Raw genomic sequence first — 18,314 nt, 5'->3', positions numbered from 1 at the left:
TTAAAAAAATATCACCATGCTTTAAAAATACATATAGTATGGGTGGATCAGTGGTTGTCAATGTAGCTCATAAACGAATTTTCAAGAATATAATTGGTGTCAGTGTGTTAGATGTGGTTGAAGGTTCTGCAATGGATGCATTATCTTCCATGACGAAAATTTTAAGCTCTAGACCAGTAACGTTCAATTCCTATGAACAAGGCATCTTATGGAGGTATTACACAGAGACAAAAAAAGAAAAAAGTGCATTGATATTGACTTTTTCTAACAAAAAAAAAGCGTACAGTCCGACACAGTGCATAATGTAGAGTCTGCGCGACTTTCAATTCCTGCATTATTACAACCGGTGGAGGGAGGCAAATTAAAGTGGATCACCGATTTGATCAAGACACAACCGTATTGGTCAGAATGGTTTGGGGGATTAAGTGAAAAGTTTTTGAATTCAGGTACTGCAAAGTTACTTATACTAGCAGGTACAGATAGATTAGACAAACCTCTCATCATTGGTCAAATGCAAGGTAAAAAAAATAACCCCTCTAAGAGGGAACCCAAAGGGGGCAGAAATAAGAAACTCACGGCATCCTTGATTTTAGGAAAATTTCAATTAAGTATCTTTCCTGATGCTGGTCACTTTTTACAAGAGGATACGCCAATGAAAACAGCAAGTTCTTTAATAGAATTTTGGAGACGAAACCAACGTTTGATTTTGCCTCCTAAAGTAAAGATATAATTTTTTTTTTTTAGGTCTCCGTCAGACCGTCACGTAATCTATACACTGCCCAAAATAAAAATAATTTTTTTTTTTCTTACTCTTTTTTACTCAAAAACAAAAAAAAATGGGAATTACAGGTTTAACAAAGCTCATTGCTGAGCATGCTCCTGATGCCATTAAGAGTCACGAAATTAAGAGTTATTTTGGTCGTAAAGTGGCTATTGACGCTTCCATGTGTATCTATCAATTTATGATTGCCGTGCGTCAACAAGACGGTCAACTTTTGACAAACGACCAAGGCGAAACTACCAGTCACTTAATGGGCATGTTTTATCGTACAGTACGTATGGTTGACAACGGTATCAAACCAGTCTATGTATTTGACGGAAAACCACCCACCTTAAAATCAGGCGAAGTATGTCCTTTTTTTTTTGAAGTACGGCTGTCTTATTGATCCTCTCTTCTTTTTATTTTATATATATTTATAGTTGGCTAAAAGAAAAGCGCGTAAAGAAGAAGCACAGGAAAAAATGGACGAGGCAAACGAGGTTGGTACTTCAGAGGATGTCAACAAATACAACCGAAGAACTGTCAAAGTCACAAGAGAGCACAACGAAGAATGCAAAAAACTCCTAAGAACAATGGGAATCCCTTATGTTGAAGCTCCATGTGAAGCAGAAGCTCAATGTGCTGAATTAGCAAAGGCCGGTAAAGTATTTGGTGCTGCATCAGAGGATATGGATACCTTGACCTTTGGTACGCCCGTTTTATTACGTCACATGACTTACTCTGAAGCACGTAAACTCCCCATTGATGAAGTCAACTTGCAAAAGGCTTTGGAAGGTTTGGGTTTCACCATGGCTCAATTCGTTGATCTTTGTATCTTGATGGGTTGTGATTATACTGCTTCTATCAAGGGCATTGGTCCCCAAGGTGCTTACAAACTAATCAATGAGCACAAGTCCATTGATGAGGCAATTAAACATTTAACCTCTAAGCAAAAGGAAGGTATACCTGAGGACTGGAATTATGCTGAGGCTCGTGCTCTCTTTGTCGCTCCTGATGTGACTCCTGGAGCAGACATCGAGCTCAGCTGGACCGAGCCTGATGTAGAAGCTTGTGTGCAATACATGGTCAACGAAAAGGGTTTTGCGTAAGTTAAAAGAAAAAAGAGAGAGATGATACACACGACTTATATCATTTTTATAGTGAGGATCGTATCAGAAAGGGATGTGAAAAGCTTGGAGCAAAATTAAAGCAAGCTACACAAACAAGAGTACAAGATTTTTTCAAGGTGATGCCTTCTACATCCACTGCCAAAAAGGTACACTATTTTTATTTTTATTTTTATTTGTATAAGGCGTGATTTTATTTTGTTTACTGAATTTTTATAACTAGCCTGATACAAAGAAAAGAGGTGCAAAGGAAACATCAAAGAGAGGAGGAGGATCCAAGAGAGGAAGAAGATAAAAAAATTATAAACTGTAATCATTGTAAATAAAAGCTAAAAAGAATAATAATAATAACAATAATAAAAGCGCTTTTTATTTTTTTATTTTCTTCTTTTTAACCATCAAATGTGACATCGTTATCCTCCTCCAGATGATTAGAATGATGACGATTTTTTGCTTTTCCCTTGGTGAGAATACTTTGTGCATTTTCCAAGATACCAGCCAATGTCTTTTCCATCTCAGCCACTACCTTTAAATCCTTAAGCTCTCTAGATTCAACAATACTAGGAAATGCTTGGATCAAACCCGTTTTAGCAGAAGGCGCAAATAAAGCATGTCGATACCAAGGTCGGTCTACCAATAACCCGTGATTTTGCACAAACGCTCTTTCCAATCGAATTAAGCGTTCATTGGCTACACTAATTTCTTTCGCAGCTCTTCTTCTGGCTCCCTTCTTGTTCTCCGTCACTAACCGATCGAGACCTTGCATCTTTGTATTGAATTGAATACTAGATTTGTATAAATTATGAAGCGCAGTACTTAATTTAGGCAATTCATGTTCCAATGTCTTGTTGGTTTCCTTATTGTTGTGACCCTTCTTTAAAATTCCCGTTTCCTTGTTTGGTTTGTCACATGTGAGTTGGTCCAAATAATGTTTCATGGTCAATGCATAATCAATAGGGTATAAAGGAAGAAGTGTATCACTTGATAAACGCATAGCAATTAAGCCCCAAATCTTGACCATCGTTTGATGATATTCAAATGTGGGATCTCCAAATTCTTCCATCCACGCAATACTAAATAATAATAATAAAAAATATGTGAATATTTTCAAAAAAAAAAAAAAAAAAAAAATCACCATTAATTTTTTTAAGGTTTACCTATCGAATGCACTATGTGACACATCATATTCATCTCCATCAAACGACATGGATAAACTAGAGATACCGGCATGTTCAAAAAAGGCAACAGAATCCAATCCTGGGGTATATCCGATAGGTTGAATTAAAGGCTCAATAAACGCTTCCTCATCATCATCATCGTCCTCTTCTTTTTTTTTGTTGCCCTTCTTTAATGAGTTACTAATATATTGATCCAACCAGGATTCATACACGGATTTACTGGTCTTGGGGTCAATCACCATGGACGTTACATCTACAATTAATCGGTTCAATAAAGGCGAGGCCTGGGCAGAGAAATGAGATCCAGTCACAGCATGATCCACGTTCAAATAAGCAACCGCTTCTTTATCTAACCAATGCATATGTTCTTCAACCCATTCAGTGGAACCAACATTACCGTATTCATTGGCATCCCAAGAGGCCAAAATAATTGAACGACGAGGCTTCCAACCCTTTTCCAAAAGAATACCGAAAACTCTAGCAAGCTCTAACTAAGGATTTTTATAAAGCGTTTTTTTTTTTTAGTAAGCTTAGACAGAAAAAAAAAAAATCTCTTCTTTCTTTTACCAGAACAGCAGATCCAGAAGATGGGTCGGCAGCTCCGTGATCCCACGCGTCTCTATGGTTACCTAAATAGCAATAAATAAATAAATGCTACGACTCACATGATGTGTATTTATATATATATTCTCTCTCTTACCAATGATGATTGCCTTGTTATGTTCTTCGTGACCTGGAATATGTGCCAGTACGTTCCAAATAGGCTTCATTTGAAAATCATTGACATTCACCATATTGCACAACGCAATACTAGGTCCTGTAAAATACCGTACTTCATCCACACCTTGTCCAACCCAGGTAGGTTCAATAAATCCCAGATCTTGGGTGGCACGAAGTAAAGGAAGTGCATCGTTCCAAGAGATCGGCAACGAAGGAATTTTGGGCAAGTTGGTAGCGGTTTCATTACGTGTAGCATTAAATGTAGCAGCATAACCGGGTGTGAAAGGATCGCCCGGATGAATAAATCCGTATTGGACAGAGTCACGATGAACCACAGTGGATGTCTTGTCATCCACTTGAGGGTCTGTATACACAAGGGCTCCGATACATCCAAAGGTCTCGGCATTTTGTACCTTGATACTGCTGGGAATCACTCCATGACGAATTAAACAGATTGAGCCCTTCAATTCAATCTCGTTCTTGACAAGTAAAACAAAGTCCTCGATACGACCGTAATTTACATAAACAATAGGTCCAGTGACATTACCATCAGCAGAGTAAGCTATAAGGTTTTTTTTTTTTTCATTAGATTTATTTATACATGTAGTTTTCGTAAATATCTTTTTTTTTACCGTGGAAAGTAGGACTGCTGTCTCTTTCGTTTGTTTCTCTTAAGGAAGCCTTGTACAATAAATCTTGGGGACCCGAGACAATAGCCAGCTTACGTTCAATAGGGTAATTGATAAAGGGATAGTAAGTATCAATGGAAGCGTTCTTGAGACCGAACTCGGTGAACTTGTTGCGGGTCCATTTAGCCAGATCATGGTCATTGGGACTGGCAGCAAGATGGGAGTTGGAAGCATAATGATAAAATAATTCGCGGATAGATTCTGAAGAAGGAAGTTCCTTGAGTAGATCAACAATGTCATTAGAAGAGGAGGATAAAAGAATTACGCTATCTTTTTTGGTTGATTAAAAAGGGAAGGAAATTAATATATCGATTCAACATACTGTAATTTTAATTGTACCTGTTTGAAACATGCCACAGGATAGTAAAGCGCGAATACTGAATAAGGCGATGAAGAAAAGAATGATGGAACTTAAAAAGATTTGAACGACACCTGGCTTTTGACGTGCTTTGTAAGCTCTTTGTTTTTCATGAAAAAATACAAGTTTATCAGACCCCAATAGTTTATCACATTTGGCTCTTAACCAAGATGTTGTACGCGTGTCAAGTTCCGAAGAAGGGGCAATAGATGAATAAGATTTTCGATGGGCAGGATCTACATCCAGCCTATGATATTTGTGATCCATTCTGTTACAATGGAAGATTTTCTTTAATTTTTTTATAAAGGAAAAGAGAGAGAGAGAAATAGATATTTCATTTTTTAAAAGAGGGGGGGAAATGAAGGGAAATATTTATAAAAGGTTCTAACGTCTGTTTACTTGTTTATCCCAATTGAAACAAGTTTACAACGCTGTTTGATAGAAGAATATTCCCTTTTTTTTTTGTATGTTGTTATTGTACTCGAAAAAAGAAAACAAACAATACAAATGCATAATACTGTTCTCTTTTAGAAGGTAGCCTGATGTAAATAGTTTGGGAAATTGCACAACAAGTAATAGAGAATTCGGTACCGTTTTTTTTTTATAAATGTTACACATCCTGTTACCTGCCAACCAACTTTTTTTTTTTTTTTTTTTTTTTTTTTTTTTTCATTAGCTATTATTGTTTCTTTTGCAACGGGTTAACTCTTTTTGTATAAAAAAGAATGACCCAGTGTTTTTTTTTCTCTTTGTCGAGTCTAACTAACCTCCGTTTTTAAAATTTATATATTTTCGCTCTTTATTCAATTAAATGAGGTTCTCTCTTTTCATGAATTAAGTAGAGACATAAAAGATAGGTTTAAACGCCCTGACTCCCGTGACAAAAAAAAAAAAATAGTTTTCTAAACATGTTGTTTGTCCGGATTTTAGATGCAACCTTTTTTTTTTCGAGAACCTTCATTGACGGCTGAACGTGAACACAAGGATTGTTGTTAAACTAAAGTAAACAATAATCACAAAACAAAAAATTGTGATACACTCTCTGAGCCCGCCCTGTTAACTCTTTTTTATTATTTTTTTTATTTCTGTATCAATGATAAGGATGTGTAACCAATGATTATCACTTAACCCATTGTGTATAAATTCCTTCTCGACAGAACACATGCTAATAATAATAATAATAATAAAAAAAATTAGGCAGTGTTATTAAGCTCCAGATGTTATTTGTTAGCTGTCCCCTCACAAATGTTTAAATGGGGCTGTCTTTGTCACAATCAAATTATTTATACTACTAGATGAGATTCTTATAGACTTAATTCCTAATAAAATTATATTTTTGCATTGATAGACTACTTGTAACATCTGGAACCCTTTTTTTCTATATATATAAAAAACTAGAAGAGAAAAAAACTCGAAAGAGGCGTTTGTAGTAGAAATCCAAGAAGTGTTTAAAGAGTTCAAGCTAGTAAAGAAAGCTACATATCTTAAATAACAGCTTCATGTTGTTATCCGGAACAAGAGAGAGAGAGAGCTTAAAAAGATAAATAACCCCTAGTTCCACAATCATTGGAGCTAATCCTATTATTTTAACTGAAGTGAACAATGTCTTTTCAAAAAATTGTTCGTTTTATCACTCTAGAATTGACATTGATTAAAATACATTTTAATGCAAAAACTCGCTCGTGTGTAACAACAAGCCATATTATTATTGGCTGCAACAATATATATATATAAATGTTTAAAGGAATTTATAAACGTACTCTTGTACCTTTTTAATATTTTTAATCAAGCTACCTATTAGATTGAATTTACATGAAAAAGTCATTCATTACACCAAGAATTTATAACCGCCGGTTTTTATTTTTTTTAAATACGGACATTGTTGCGATTTAAGTTTGGAATAGAAATTAAGATCAAATCAAACAAAGTACTTTGAGACTGTTTCTAAAAATTCATTAAGCGTCGAAGTGGATTTAAAGATGGAGAGGGTTCTATATTCTAACTATCAGTTTGCATCTTTGTCTAATAAGAGAAATCGGATTATGAATTTAGTTTGACGGATTCGTTACACAGCATTAAAATAGTGCTTGTAGATGAATACGATAAATGTATAGGATGATTGATGAATGAGATTGATTTAGTATCGACTTTTGGTGGTTTTTACTAAAAAATTATGCGGATTACTACAGTTGTCCTCGAGAATAGATTTTCACAGATAGAATTTGGTGATGTTCACCTCTTCTGTCCGCCCGGAGAAATAAAAAATTATTTCGTTTAAATAGGTTTTCGGGTGGAGCTTGCTACTCAGGAAGGTCTGTCAAAAAAAAAAAAAAAAAAATATCAGTGCTATGTTGACATCGTTCAGAAGAAACAAACTTACTTTCATAAAATAAGGCGTATTGTCTGATGAGATTGGCTTTGCGAGATTTATAGTTCATGTTCATAATAAAAACGAATAATAAATAAAGGAAAAAAAGACTTACTTTAAATAATGAGCAGGAGCTGATATAATAGCAAAATAAACACGGGTTTTTAATGCATTAGTATGTCTAAATCAGGACAATGTATAAAATATAAACTAGCTTTTCACAGGAATATTCTTTTGTTATGGCGGGGTTGAACCTGAAAAAAAAAAAGCACAATAAATCTATAATTCATGTTACATTGATATTTTAGGAGCTTATTCACAGGACAATACATTTTATTTTATGGTGAGTATAAAGTAATAATATGGCTTACTAAATCCATAAACATGTAAAAATAAAATAGCTGTTTCTTATATATATATATAAAAAAAAGCGGGTACACGCTTATAAAAGAACAACAACAAATACACTGCGACTTTTACCTTAAATTTTCCTCATTATATAGGAGTCTACCCAAAGCTTTAAATGGTTTAGTCATTGACAGCGAAAAACTTATTGAACAAGAAAGAAATGTTTTGAGCCATGATTCAATGTAATAAGCTGCCATACAACCTTATTAAAAATCGAAAAAAAGCGCCCGTACTTTATGGTAATTTTTAGCAATAACAGTAAGATGGTAAGGCGTGCCTACGGAACCTACAATACCAAGCATCTTTCAGCGAGCAAAATGGAGATTTAATGCGTCGGGTTAAGTCAATACACTGTGTCATAATTTGAAGGCAAAAGGGAAGTTTTAAAGATAAACAAGACTCCTTCATCCCATACTATTTCAATTAATTTCCTGCGTAAGTTGAATTAGCATTACTGGAGAACTGGTTTTATAAACCAGTAACATTATAAATAAGTACATATAACTCTAGTTATAAATCTTTGGAATTTCTAGGAGAGAAATCTTATTTTGTCCAGCATTTGACAAGTAAATCCAATCAAGTAGTAACTGAACACGACCAAAAAAAAAAAAAAATCAATATCTTTTACAGGAATGTTACTCCTGTCACAGGTACACTTGATTAATCATAAAATAAAAACAAGGAAAGCAATGACATACTATGGCCCCTTTTCCTATTTTTACACCCTCGCGGGGAAATATTTCACCGAAAATTACACCCTCGAGATTACACCCTTTTTGCCCCGCACCGCTTTTGGGGTGCGGGGCAAAAAAAAAACCCCCCGCCACCCTCTATTTTCCTTCCCTCAGCCATTTTAAAGAAATTTCTTTACAAGCATGACCAGAATAAAATAGTAACTACTACCTCTGAGGAATCGTTGAAAAGAATTGAATCTTAATAAAACGTATGACGAGAAAATACGACCAACTTACAAATCAGGCAAAGAACCAGCAGTGACGTTTGACAGATCTGTATATTCAGTGTAAAGACAACGATAGTGAAAAGCATAATACCAATGACTTGGAGAATGTATGTGATATGGAACTCACATTGTTCCTCTTGTGTCTGTTATTTTTAGGACTTTTCAGCCATTGTTACAACATTATGAGTGTCGAAATGTTGCTGCTTTCTTATCTCGATAGTAACCAGGAAGTTAAACAATACTGTCTTGTTTTGTGTCTGAAGCAATAAACGAGACCAAAATGCTAAAAAAAAAAAGGGGTGGGGGTCCCACATTATTTTGTAAGTAACGATAGCGTTATCTTGCTTTTTTTTTTACCAGCAAAGAAATATAAATCCCTTTGCTTGTCCTCCGATATAATTGACCTCATCTTAATATGGTCACTCTTCTTTTTAGCAGTAACTTGAGTTGACTACCTTAAGCCTTGTGCTCAATGTCACAAGTGTTATATAATAGTCATTGCCCTCTTTTTCTTAATGTCAACCAGTAGAAGTGCTGCCTTAATACTTTTACTGTCTATAGTTACTTTTGACATACTTTGTGGCGTTTTTGTGGCGTTTTACTTTTTCTTTCTGCCTTGACAGACCCTATTTTCATAAATCTATTACAGAATCTCCGCAGTAAACGCTAAAAATAATTATTATAGTATGTTGACATTTTTTAACCTTCTTTTAAACCAAAACAAGTGTTGATGCTCATTCGTTTACAATGTGAATCAAGTTCTTTGGGCACAGTCTGGGGCAGAAGGGGGGTGGGCCAAGTGTTTCACACACGGTGTGACTCGTTTTTCTCATACTATAAGATTTTTTTTTTTTTTTTTTTTTTTGGCTACAATTTTTTTTTTGTTTTTCCGTATTCTTTTTTTTTTATTTTTTTTTTTTTAAGAAAAAGCACAAAGCACTCTATTACTATGGCTAAGTTTCAACTTCACGGTCGCTTTAATAATAATAACAACAACAACAGCCAACAAGGCAAGCCTTACAACCGAAACAATAACAATGACCGCTCCTTCAACCGCCAAGGAGGAGGAGGAGGATATAATAACAAGCAGCAGCAGCATCAAAAGCAGCAGCAGCAGCATCAAAAGCATCGCTTGCAACCACAGCACCACCGTCAACAACAACAACCTCAACGACATAATCACGGTAAAAAGAACCGAGTTGTAAAAGAGGTGCCTATCAACCACAGTATCAAAGGACCTTTATTTGACAAGTCCCGACTTTATCCTAGTTGGAAATTTAAACGTTCCGTTGGTCCCGGCTTTATTAATGGACACAACACATGTTTCTTAAATTCAGTGCTCCAATGCCTTACTTATACACCACCCTTGGCTCAATATCTCTTAAAAGGAGAACACACAAATAATTGTAAAGTATCAAACTACAACTTTTGAAAAAGTAACAAAAAAAAAAAAAAATCGATAATTAAGGTGATACAATTATTTAACCCAAAAAAAAAAAAAAAAAATTGTGTAGGTCGCTCGGACGGTTATTGTGCTTTATGTGCCATGGAAATTCATATCATGCGTTGCTTTAAAGACCCAAAGAGCTTTACCAAAAACGCAGCTATTCTTCCTAGTTACTTTACTAGTAATTTACGCAGTAAGTGATTGTTTTCTTACAGAGAGAAAGAGAGAGAGAGAAAAATATTAATTTTTTTTTTTTTTTTTTTACATAATAGCCATTTCAAAGACTTTACGATTGGGTCGTCAAGAAGACGCACATGAATTTTATATTCTTTTATTATCTGCCTTCCAAAAAGGTTCTATCGCTGGTTTAGGGTAAAGAAAAAAATATATATATTATATGTGCAGTAATGAAAAAAAGCTAAGCCACTCACATATGCTCTCGATTTTTTTTTTATTTTTTTATTTTTTTTTTTATATTTTCTAGCAAATTACCTCCCAAAGTGGAGGAAACCACACTTATTCATCAAGTGTTTGGTGGTAAACTTCGCTCACAGTTAAAATGTTACAATTGTAACGCAACTTCCAACAATTACGAAGCGTGTTTAGACTTGAGTGTCGACCTCAACAACAATGCCAACACACTTGAAGATACCTTAAATAATTTTATCAAGGTGGATCAAATCGATGGCTATAAGTGCGACACGTAAGTGATTAATTAAATATTTAAAAAAAAAATGACTGATAGAAACAAAAGTACTCACCCCCTTTTTTTTTAATAGTTGTAAGCAAACAGTAAAGGCAGGCAAACAAATGACAGTGAATGAGGCCCCTCTCATGCTCACAGTGCATTTAAAGCGTTTTGCCTTTGATTTACATACAGGTAATATGCGTAAAATCAGCAAGCACGTCGAGTTTTCGGAGACCTTGGATTTGGCACCTTGCATGAGTAAAGACAAGTTAGAGACCAACAGTAACACAAGCTACTCCCTTTATGCAGTGCTTGTGCATTACGGATATGGTTGTAGCTCTGGTCATTACTACGCCTTTGTGAAGAATACCAACGGGTTATGGTACTGTATGGACGACGAATCCGTGCAACCCACTACATTGAACGAAGTACTCAAGGAGAATGCTTACATGCTCTTCTACCAACAAAATGTAGCATCCCTTAGTACATCATCCGATAAGATACCAACACCACCAACACCATCGTCGCCACCTGTTGTAAAAGAACTGGATATTCAACCACCTCCTGTGGTGATGCCCAAGAAGGCCATCAAGGATACAACACAGGTGAAGAAAACACCCAAGGACAAGAAGAAAAAGAAGCAGTCGGAGGAAGTGGACGAGATGGAGGAAACAAAGGACACAAGAAGAGTCGTGATTGAACGTGTCATGGCAGATTCACCTGACGCCTGGTACACACAATCGGCAGACAAACCACACCGTTCGCTTCGTGGTAATATGTCACCACCCACCTATGGTGCTGCTGTCAGTGATGCTACCTCTTGGACCATCAACGATCTTCATGATTACGTGTCAAAGATCAAATCAAAGAAGAGACGCGTCTTTAGAAAGAATTTGGAAGCAAGGAAGACCGATTGGACTGTCAAGCCTTACTAAAGACAGTATATAACAAATAGAGACAATGGGAAGGGAAGGAGGGATTTTAGATATTGGTTTTTTTATATATATATCTCTACAACAACAACAACAACAACAACAACAACAACAACAACAACAACAACAACAACATCAACAACATCAACAACAACAACAACAACAAAAGAAAATATTTTTTTTTAGTAAAATAAAAGTTACTATTTTAATTGCGGATCATGAAGAAGAGGGTTACGTTCGAGATCACGGTCTATTGGAGTGGTAGTGGATGGTGCTAAACTAAAAGTGGTCACACTGACAATCACAAGAGCATAAGCCATTGGGTAAAAAGGAGGCATAGTGGCATCCAAAAAGAAAAGTCCCACCACCAGTGAATAGAAATTGCTTGTGATTAAACTCATACTGAGAAATGTAGCACCTACCATACGATACACTGTTGGCACAAGTGAATACATGCAAAATAAGCACACTACGTATGTAGACACTAATGACACTTAGGGCAGACGCAAAAAAAAAAAAAAAGTTTAATTTTGTGTGTGTGTGTAGTAGTAGTAGTAGTAGTAGTAGTAAACAACTTACGCACTGGCCATGACCATGTGATTTGGATCACCGAATCGTATTCAAAATAGAACCTAAGTTAAAAAAAGGTCATTTTAGTGTACATTAAACAACAGAAATGTTTATAAACGAACGCTTGAATTCCACAAATAAGACTTCCCCAACACCCTGCTTTTCCCAGAAATTCAGTAGATGTATGGTGTTTCACCAAATGTTCTTCTGTCACGTTACTAATTGCATACAAGGTTGCACTAGATAACTAATGATAATGATCTATGATGTGAGCACTTTTCTTTGAACAAAGTGTGATAATCCAAAAAAAAAAAAATGATTTTGACTTACACAAACGATATCACCAAACCAACTATGGTTCACTACAATTCAAAAAGGGAGGCATTAACATCATACGAAAGAGAGAGAGAGAGAGAGAGAGAAAAACTATTTACTGGTTGTGTCTTCATGACCCATGGTGTCACCCCAGATCAACATGCCTAATCCAATTAAACAAACGACGGCACTTTGGACGTGAATTTTACTATATTTGGCATCTAGAAACCATGTTGACAGTAACATGATGCATGGGATAGACCATGAGGATAAGACCAAGGCAGATAGCACAGAGGTATTTTTAAAGGCAAGTACGGCCAATACGTTGGCTTTTTTTTTATAATACGAATTAAAAAAAAAAAAAAAAAATCTGTCAAAAATGTAATCTTTTTACCTTGTACGTCTGCAAAAGAAAACCCCAAGACTAGAAAAAGACAAGTTAACATGACAGCTATATAAAGTGAGTGTGTGTGTGTGTGTGTGTGTTTACATTGGAAAGAAATGCGGTTGTAATGGTGGCTGCGATGGTGAGTGAATAAGAGAGGTATGAAAAAGTAGATCGATGCTAATAAAAGGTAATTACAAAAATTCTGGGTGAAGGGTATGCTAATGTTATAATGCTTCCATAATGCGGACGATGCAGAACTTGTGCCGGTTATACATAGTGATAGTAACTGACCCAAACCCACTGCCACTATTGTTTTCCTTTTAGGTATAAGCATAGTATTTTTTAAATGTATGTGAAAGAAAGACGAAGGATAGCTATTTATTATTCTTGTTATTATATACAGTAGCCAAAAAAAAAAAAAAAAAAAAAAAAAAAACTTTTTTTTTTTTTAAGCCCTTAAAAAAATAGTTTACATTGAAAGGAAGAATTTGTGAATTAAGGGTTGTATTTCAGATACGGGACCAATGGTCACGACATGTCCAGATTCCGTCTTGTAGAATAGATAATCCACACCACGCACACGTCTTTTATGCACTGGATTATCGGGTCGTACGTAGCTACTGTTGATCGCATCATCATAGTCTTTGGGATTACCATAGGTTGTACTTGTTCCATTCTGACCACGAATAATAACTCGGTTCGGTTTGTTTTGGACCAATAGAGATCCCTTGTCCATCAATGTATTTACCTTTTGTGCTGTCTTGGTGAGGAATAATCCTTCAGGTTGCTTTTTAGCAAATGCGGGGGATTGTCCATTCTTATTATTATTGGTAGTAGTAGCAGTATGGGTAGTGGGTTGTCGTGTAGGGTTAGATGTACCTACGCCAATCATGGGTGGTCGTACATTAGTGGGTATACCTACGCCAATCATGGGTGGACGTACATTGGTAGGAATGCCAATCATGGATGGATTTGGAGTAGTTGAATTAGGTCTTTTGGGTGGTTTAGGTGGATGTGTCATTTCGTTTCTTAATGAAGAAGAAGAGGAAGGTTTTGTTTTTGTGTCATTCTTCCTGCTGCTAGTATCATTCCCCGAACGAGGAGATGCATCTGTCTTCTTGTCTGATTTATCCTCTCTTCTTGTTGGTATGTCTTTTTCGGGTATGCTACTACTACTTTTAGATGAAGTCCCGCTTCTTCTCTTGTGTGGTGAATCGTCTCCTTTGCGTGGTGAAGCGTCTCTTTTGCGTGATGAATCATCTCTTTTGCGTGGTGAATCATCTCTTTTGCGTGATGACTCGTCCCTTCTTGATGAATCACTTCGTCTTAATGATTCGTCTCTTCTCGATGACTCGCTTCGTCTTAATGATTCATCTCTTCTCGATGACTCGCTTCGTCTTAATGATTCATCTCTTCTCGATGACTCGCTTCGTCTGGATGATTCATCCCTTCTCGATGACTCGCTTCGTCTGGATGATTCATCCCTTCTCGATGACTCGCTTCGTCTGGATGACTCGTCTCTTCTCGATGAATCGTCTGTTCTTCTTGAGTTGTCCTTCTTATAGGGTGAATTGTCTCTTTTGGGTATGTCGCTCCTTCTCTTTGAATCCTCTCTTTTATGCGATGAGTCCTCTGTTCTGCGTGATGAGTCCTCTGTTCTGCGTGATGAGTCCTCCCTCCTGTGTGATGAGTCCTCCCTCCTGTGTGATGAGTCCTCCCTCCTGTGCGATGAATCCTCTCTCTTGGGAGAATCTTGTGATTTACGCTTTTTAAGGTCAGATGGATCCTCTAAGCGTCTTCTCTTTCCATTGTGGACGGGTGGAGAAGTAGAAGATAATCTTGATTTGGATGCACGTTCTTTGACTGGATCCCATAATTCTGGAGGAAGTGTCTCCATTTCTTCTCTCTGTAATTTTTGTAATTGTGCCATTTGTTGTGAGTGTGATTCCTCCATTTGAGCAAATCCATCTTTGTATTTTTTCTATTATTATTATTGAAAACACAAAAAGTTTTAAGGGGGTTATGTGGGTTAAACTCTATTTTGATTGTTCTTTTTTTTAGATTACTTACTGCTAAAATCTCTGAATCTTCCTGACGTCTTTTCTCAGCTTCTTGGTCTTTATGTTTTTTATGATTGATGACTATTGCATTCTCAGCGGGGAGACTGGATAAAAATGCCAGAACGTCTGCTATTTCTTGACTGTGCTCTGCCAAGAAATCTGATCCGCTGATAAATTCACAGTCATTGGTGCTGGTGGAAGGTGATTGATTCATGGATATATCGTCCCCTTTTTGTACACTGAAGGAGCGTTGGTATTCGGCAATTTCAGCTACTTGTTGTACTTGTAGACGCTTCCATTGACGTGCATGTTTATTTTTCATTAATTTATAGAGTTTCTGTGGGTTTGCACTGCCTTTAGGTGTATCTGCTGGCAGGTATAAATCTTGTTGACTATAATTATGCATGAATTAGAAATTACAAGAGGTCTCAAAGTAATTACAAATTTTATTAATGTTCTCATTGGTTTTCGTCTCCTTACTTCATGTCTGCCTCTGTTTCCAGATAAACCCAATATAGACTACTGTCTTTAGACATGTATATAAAACTTTGAAAGGTTTAAAGAAGAAAGAAAAAGAAAAAATAAAAAAATCCCACACACACACCCCCCCCATATTTATACAAGCCACCCCCAAAATAGAAACTCTTGTCAACTTTTTTTTTTTTTGGTGGTTTCACAAGGACAAAGTACGCGTTTTTGCATTGACCGTGTTTTTTTTTTTCTGGGCAGACGATAAGTTTTTTCTTTCGCACCTAAAAAGCATGTGGGGCATGATTGATTATATCTTTACTGTGAGGTATCTTTTATGCTCCTAAATCATGTATTAAAATACACGCGTCTAGAAATCACTCGCTAAGAAAATAGGCTTTCTTCACTTATCAGAATGAAAGGAGATGCTGCGAGAGGGAAATTTATTTTTTGTAGGAGAGAAAATAAAAAATAAAAATATGCGGCACTGAGGTTACACGGACAGTTTTTTCTATAGAACGTATGATTGGTCCAATTGATGATGATCTTTTTTTTTTTTTCTCTCCGGGTATGAATTTTCATTGTTGGGGAGGATTGACCAAACGGACTAAGATAGATTTGGATGAATTTAACAAAAAAAAAAAAGAAACAAAAAAATGTTGGTGACTTACGGTAAAAGTTAAAGGCGACGGCAATAATTAAAAAGATGCACAAAACGGTAGGACCCACACGATCGTCGTACGGAGCAGCTTCTCTATTTCTAATCTTGGTGGCACGCCAATGAAAGGTGTACAAAGCATAAAGCATGACAAACATGGAAGTAACAATAAATAGCATAGCAGATAATCGACTGATACGATCACCGAAATTCAGTAATCCCATGGCAAGTCCACCTAATACCACTGTGAAATTTAACCAGCTGAGAAATGTGCGTTCATTGGCGAAAAAAACCTTGGGTTCAACACGTACTGGAAGTGCAATTCTTTTACCCGTAGGCTCTAACAGTGCTTGTGATGATGACATTATATAAGAAAAAGAAGAAGAAAGAGTATAATAATTAATAAAATAAAAATCTTGCCGAGATATGTAAAACCCTCATTATCCGAGTCAGTCTCTCTATTCTCTCTCTCTCTCTCAGCGGAGACCCAAACCTTACTCTAAATCACGCCATTCGCCTTTTTCCCCCAGTGTAAGATGTCATTTATATATTAGACTAGAGATAAATAAATCAACTCTCTTGATTGAATTGGGAGGAAAGAAAGTCTATTATAAGCATACTTTCCTCTTTACTTGGCAAGTTGACCTCAATGAGAATTACTCCGACGCATTCTTTTTTTTTTTTTTTTTTATATATTTTTATAAACCGACAGGGTGTTACGTAACAGACTCAAGTGTAGAAACAGATCGCGTGGAAAACACAATAAAAGGTAGATGAATGTGAGCTATGGGTAGAACAGAAAAAAAGCAGTCATTCGTCAGTAAGCATTACTTGTGTGTGTGTGTTCAAATAAAGAGTAGCCATAGCTGCGTATGTGTGTGTGTGTGTGTGTGTGTGTGTGGCTTGGTGAGTCATTTTTCACACTCCTTCGGAGGTGGGGGGAGGGAGGGGGGAAGGAAAAGAAGGAACTGAATAGGGTCATAACGCTTTCTCTTTCTCCCTCCTCCTTTTTTTTTTTTCTTTTGCAGTAAAAATACACACACCCTCCTAATAAGCCCATGACTTCACCTATACAACCGCCTCCAAACATACGGTAAATATAATTTTCGTACCAGAAACCATGAAAAAAAAATAAGATATCTCAGCCATGTTGTACTTGTATTTTTCCTAACATTGGGGGTTTGAAAACCTGCTTACCTTCTTTCCTTTTTTCTTTCTTTTGTTGTAAATTACAATTGCATAGGTCACCTTCTGTTAGTCAGTCACAACAAGCGAGTGTACGGGCACCTTCTCCTTATTCTCATCATCTTCCTCCACCTACTAATTTAGTACAAGCATTTCCAAGCACGGCGACTAATAATAATAATAATAATGGTTCAGTTCGAGTGGTAGGTGAATTACCTTCCCTTCTTTCGTCACCTCGTAGCTCTTCACCCTCTTTCAATCCTCAGCAACATCATAGTAATTTGACAAATGGACATGAACATGGTCCTCCCGTCTTACCACCTATGCCATCACGTACTTCCACTCCACCTTATAACGAACGTCGCATCAGTATTGTTCGACCTCCTTCACAACCACCCAACCCTACTCCACCTCCACCTACTGCACCTGTCACGACCTCTTCACCTGGTCCCACTTCTGCTTCTGCTGCTGCTGCTTCTTCTTCTTCTGCTGCTGCAACTACCGGTGGTGGTGGCGGAGGCGGAGGATATCGACCCTTGAATGTGAGAGATGCACTGACCTATCTTGATCAAGTCAAAGTAAGATTTTCGGACCAACCCGATGTATACAATCGATTTCTAGACATCATGAAAGACTTCAAGAGCCAGGCGTAAGTGTGTATATATTTATATAAATTAAAAAAAAACCAAAAAAAAAATTTATATATATGTGTATATACAAGAAAAAAAAAAAAAAAACTGACTTCCGTCGGCATTTAGGATTGATACACCTGGCGTGATTGAACGCGTCTCAACTTTATTTAAAGGTCATCCAACATTAATTTCGGGATTTAATACATTTCTTCCACCGGGTTATCGTATTGAATGCTCTACAGATCCTCGTGAACCAGATTTAATTACAGTCACAACACCCAGTGGTGTTACCACTACAACCGGTCGAATTCATCATCCGGAAATGAATCCACATCATCATCATTCACAACAACAACAACAACAGCATCATTCACATCATGCTGGCCCACTATCTCATCCACC

General features: G+C 36.6%; 6 protein-coding genes across 6 annotated transcripts; 3 read left to right on the top strand and 3 right to left on the bottom strand.

The window, feature by feature from the left end:
• Positions 1–38: 38 nt before the first annotated feature.
• On the top strand, positions 39–2,182 carry EV154DRAFT_540186 (PIN domain-like protein; the record flags this gene model as incomplete). Its single annotated transcript, XM_051604403.1, has 8 exons — positions 39–214; positions 280–518; positions 594–718; positions 861–1,127; positions 1,201–1,581; positions 1,630–1,865; positions 1,922–2,036; positions 2,111–2,182. The coding sequence occupies 8 exons, from the start codon at positions 39–41 to the stop codon at positions 2,180–2,182; spliced, it is 1,611 nt and encodes a 536-aa protein (XP_051452772.1).
• A 46-nt stretch (positions 2,183–2,228) lies between these two features.
• On the bottom strand, positions 2,229–5,163 carry EV154DRAFT_472025 (uncharacterized protein). Its single transcript, XM_051597894.1, has 6 exons — positions 4,814–5,163; positions 4,418–4,744; positions 3,766–4,347; positions 3,633–3,694; positions 3,045–3,556; positions 2,229–2,960 (listed from the first exon to the last, which is right to left on the bottom strand). The coding sequence occupies exons 1-6, from the start codon at positions 5,097–5,099 to the stop codon at positions 2,279–2,281; spliced, it is 2,451 nt and encodes an 816-aa protein (XP_051452771.1). The 5' UTR covers positions 5,100–5,163; the 3' UTR covers positions 2,229–2,278.
• A 4,269-nt stretch (positions 5,164–9,432) lies between these two features.
• Positions 9,433–11,832, top strand: EV154DRAFT_524937 (uncharacterized protein). The gene is made up of 6 exons (XM_051603227.1): positions 9,433–9,975; positions 10,084–10,209; positions 10,289–10,388; positions 10,501–10,719; positions 10,796–11,759; positions 11,790–11,832. The coding sequence occupies exons 1-5, from the start codon at positions 9,519–9,521 to the stop codon at positions 11,637–11,639; spliced, it is 1,746 nt and encodes a 581-aa protein (XP_051452770.1). The 5' UTR covers positions 9,433–9,518; the 3' UTR covers positions 11,640–11,759; positions 11,790–11,832.
• A 561-nt stretch (positions 11,833–12,393) lies between these two features.
• Positions 12,394–13,327, bottom strand: EV154DRAFT_54421 (solute carrier family 35 member SLC35F1/F2/F6). Its single transcript, XM_051604586.1, has 4 exons — positions 13,012–13,327; positions 12,916–12,945; positions 12,537–12,850; positions 12,394–12,453 (listed from the first exon to the last, which is right to left on the bottom strand). Exons 1-3 carry the CDS (start codon positions 13,241–13,243, stop codon positions 12,633–12,635), a joined length of 480 nt encoding a protein of 159 aa, XP_051452769.1. The 5' UTR covers positions 13,244–13,327; the 3' UTR covers positions 12,394–12,453; positions 12,537–12,632.
• A 2,670-nt stretch (positions 13,328–15,997) lies between these two features.
• Positions 15,998–16,582, bottom strand: EV154DRAFT_545734 (uncharacterized protein). Its single transcript, XM_051604670.1, has 2 exons — positions 16,109–16,582; positions 15,998–16,044 (listed from the first exon to the last, which is right to left on the bottom strand). Exons 1-2 carry the CDS (start codon positions 16,458–16,460, stop codon positions 16,016–16,018), a joined length of 381 nt encoding a protein of 126 aa, XP_051452768.1. The 5' UTR covers positions 16,461–16,582; the 3' UTR covers positions 15,998–16,015.
• An 851-nt stretch (positions 16,583–17,433) lies between these two features.
• EV154DRAFT_54369 (uncharacterized protein) lies at positions 17,434–18,136 on the top strand. Its single transcript, XM_051604562.1, has 2 exons — positions 17,434–17,933; positions 18,039–18,136. The coding sequence occupies exon 1, from the start codon at positions 17,604–17,606 to the stop codon at positions 17,931–17,933; it is 330 nt and encodes a 109-aa protein (XP_051452767.1). The 5' UTR covers positions 17,434–17,603; the 3' UTR covers positions 18,039–18,136.
• Positions 18,137–18,314: the final 178 nt, after the last annotated feature.

The sequence above is a fragment of the Mucor mucedo genome (assembly GCF_025094135.1).
Source record: "Mucor mucedo strain NRRL 3635 chromosome Unknown EV154scaffold_135, whole genome shotgun sequence".
NCBI classification, from domain to species: domain Eukaryota; kingdom Fungi; phylum Mucoromycota; class Mucoromycetes; order Mucorales; family Mucoraceae; genus Mucor; species Mucor mucedo.
The sequence above is the reverse complement of the archived record's forward strand: the minus strand, read 5'-3'. Positions and strand labels throughout refer to the sequence as shown.